The sequence below is a fragment of the Nansenia antarctica genome (assembly GCF_963989245.1).
Source record: "Nansenia antarctica genome assembly, chromosome: 3".
Classification (NCBI taxonomy): Eukaryota; Metazoa; Chordata; class Actinopteri; order Argentiniformes; family Microstomatidae; genus Nansenia; species Nansenia antarctica.
The window spans coordinates 13,888,196-13,891,428 of record NC_137688.1 but is presented as its reverse complement, the minus strand read 5'-3'; the positions used below and the strand labels follow the sequence as shown (position 1 = coordinate 13,891,428).

Sequence of the window (3,233 nt, the reverse complement as noted above, 5' to 3'; positions counted from 1 at the left end):
TAGCATGTGGATGTTCTGTCAGCATGTTGTGATGTTCATAGCGATGTTCTTTCTTAGCAGCTAACTAGCTACCAACGATGGCAAACGCCTCTGTTGTGATCCAGATCTTCTCCGGTATTTGTTTTGAGGTGTACCATCATTCAAATAAGCATACCCCACACACACACACACACGCACACACACACACACACACACACACACACACACAGTATGAACACACACACACGCACACACACACACACACACACACACACACACGCGCACACACACACACACACACACACACACACACACACACACACACACACACCCTTCTGAGGCCCTAAGGTGAGAGGCAGATAAGGCAGTAGAGATGGATGTGATAGCCTAGTGCGGAGCCATCAGACAGGGTTTGTAGCAGTAGTGTATAATAGCAGCGTCTGCCGCTGCCCTTGTAAAGTCAGACAGCGGCCACCACTAACGTTTACTTCACAAAGACTTCAAAGTCTGGGAAATAACGGCAGGCAGAGTGATAAACCATCCACTTCCTCTTGAAATGTGATTCCCCACAGAGTTGATGTAAGCCCTCCCCTCCTCTCCTCCCCCTTGTCCTCCTCTCCTCTCCTCCTGGAGGAGTAATGCTTCTCTCAGGCAGAGTTAAACCCAGAGCGATAAATAAGGCATATTATGGCCTTTTAACGCTATGAATAATGAATAACAATAAAAAGTTAATATATCACTTCTTTAACCCCATTCTGCCATGTCTGACAGAGAGAGAGAGAGAGAGAGAGAGAGAGTGTGTGCGTGTACATGTGTGTGTACGTGTGCATGTGAGTGTGCGTGTGCTTGTGTGGTGTGTGCTCTGCACTCCTGGGACCTTCCTAGCTAGTATTGATGCGTCAGTGTGTCGGAACGGTCTGTTCAGTTCCGGATCTGCTGATGGAAGTTGCTAAATGTAGTTGTAAGGGAGGTCTTACCATGGGACTGGGATGTCGTGGTGTGTTTCACAGACATGAGCTGTCCTCCCCCCTAAACGATCCCTTCTGCTGTAACAGAAGGGGGTCTTAAAAAGACAGAGTGCCTTTGTCAAAGTACACACATATTTCCTACCGTTCCATGCATTACAATGAGCCCCTCTTCCAAGTTCTACCTCTGCCAGCCTCCGCTGCAGTACGGAGATGGTTGCATCACAATCAGTGTGTACAGAAATGAACAACTCTGGTATGAAGCCCACAAACTTAGAAATCCGATATTCAATATGAATTATTAAGTTATGAATCATTCAGTTATGACCTTAAACCAGCCAGAGGTATCTCAACATGAACCAATGAGACCTTTGGATCTTGCCAAACATTAAAGACAAAACAACAGCAATAAAACCGCTGATGTGAAACAAGAAGCTGGGTGTATAACTGATGCGAGAATGGATTTCAATTGATTGGATGACTTTGCTTTCATTTAATTCAAACTGCTGTGTGCATCTGTGTTTCCCCTGCAGACCCGAACACAGTGGTACCAGACCCAGTGGTACCGGAGGACCCGGGAAGGGAGATTGACAACACCATAAGAGAGTCCACTCCCAGTCCAGCCGACCAGGACCGACCTGGACCAGTACAGCCGGGGAACACAGGTCTGCAGACCCATGACAGAACACAGAACACACAACCCCACATCCACAAGTTCTTATTGCAGAACTTGAGACCCGGTTTCAGTACTCTTCACATGTACAGTACCCCCAAGGGGGGGGGGGGGGGGGGTCATGGGGATGGGGGGATGGGTGGGGGGGTCATGGACAGTGGAGAGGGAGATTTCTGCTTTCTGGCAGCAGCTGCCTGCATGTATGGAAAACAGATTTGATTCTCCTCCGATTTCAGTCACTTGAGGAGCTAGTCACTCTCTCTTCCAGTAACCCCCCCTTCCCCCTTCCCCTCTCCCCCTCTCCCCCCTCACCCCCTAGACAAAGGGATAAAACAAAATCAGATGTGCAGAAATATTCCCCCCCTCCCCTCTCTCTCTCTTCCCCCCACCCCCCCCGGCCTTCATATCTTTCCTGGCCTCCACATGTAGAAAATGTGGCTTAGACATTTTAAACAACTTTCTTATGGTTGGCTATATCAGAGGAGGAGGAAGCTTGGCTGCGATGAGTGATGACTACAGATTTCATTAAGAGGTCATTTTGATTAACCTAATTAAATGAGACTACATCAATCGTGCTTGTCAATCACACAGAGCAAACGCAAAGGTCCTCGCGGTTCACGTTATCGCACTGTGACGACATGTATATGAGCCTCTTTCTAACAACTCTCTCTCCCTCTTTCTCTCCCTCTCTTTTTCCATCCCTCTCTCTGTCTCTCTCTCTTTTTTTCTCTCTCTCTCTGCCTCCCTCCCTCCCTCCTTCTCTCTCTCCGTCACCCTCCCCCCTACTCTCTCTCTCTCTCTCTCTCTCTCTCTCCCTCTCCCTCCCGCCTACTCTCTCTCTTTCTCTCTCTCTCTCTCTCTCTCTCTCTGTCTCTCCAGACTCTATCAACCAGGACAACAGGTCCGGTGGTTCCGGTGGTTCCGGTGGTTCCGGCGGTGGTAACACTGAAGGGATCCTGGGCTCCAAGGTGGCCGTGTTCTCCGCCATCGGCGCCGGCTGCGTCATCTTCCTCCTCCTCATCCTCTTCCTCGTCATCCTCCTCATCAAGATGCGCAAGCGGTCCCGGAAGCACGCCGCCCACTCCCACTCCCACGCCCAGCCTCGCCCCTCGGCGCTGTCACTCAGCACGCTGTCCAACCCCAAGCTCCAGAGCGGCACGGCGGGCACGGAGCCCAGCGACATCATCATCCCGCTGCGGACAGAGAACAACTACTGCCCTCACTACGAGAAGGTGAGCGGCGACTACGGACACCCTGTCTACATCGTCCAGGAGATGCCCCCCCAGAGCCCCGCCAACATCTACTACAAGGTCTGAGAGGAGAAGAGAAGAGAGGGCGGAGGAACGGAGGAACGGAAGAACGGAGGAACGGAGAAGAAGAGCTAGAGGGAGAGGAGAGGAGGGAAGAGGAGAGGAGGGAAGAAAACATCCTCTACAAAGCCTGCGATGAGATGGGAGAGGAGATTTGATTGACGATTGATTTCTGTTTCTCGGGAGTGTTTTTTAAAATCCTAATTAGAGAGACTTGATGATTCAGCGAGCCTGTGTTTTTTTTTTTCCGACCACCTACCGCGCCAAGCTGAACAGACACCTGCCAGTGGACCAAGAACTGACTGA

The 3,233-nt window shown here is 50.6% G+C and overlaps 1 protein-coding gene across 1 annotated transcript in view; it reads left to right on the top strand.

Annotated features, from left to right (window-relative positions):
• LOC308152969 (ephrin-B1-like) overlaps positions 1-2,933 on the top strand; it is a gene marked incomplete at its 3' end in the record, with an annotated part of 61,755 nt that extends 58,822 nt beyond the window's left edge. The window contains exons 4-5 of the mRNA XM_080526040.1: positions 1,478-1,609; positions 2,497-2,933. Of these exons, the coding sequence (XP_080382166.1) occupies positions 1,478-1,609; positions 2,497-2,933 (569 nt within the window). The remainder of the gene's footprint in view (positions 1-1,477; positions 1,610-2,496) is intronic.
• Positions 2,934-3,233: the final 300 nt, after the last annotated feature.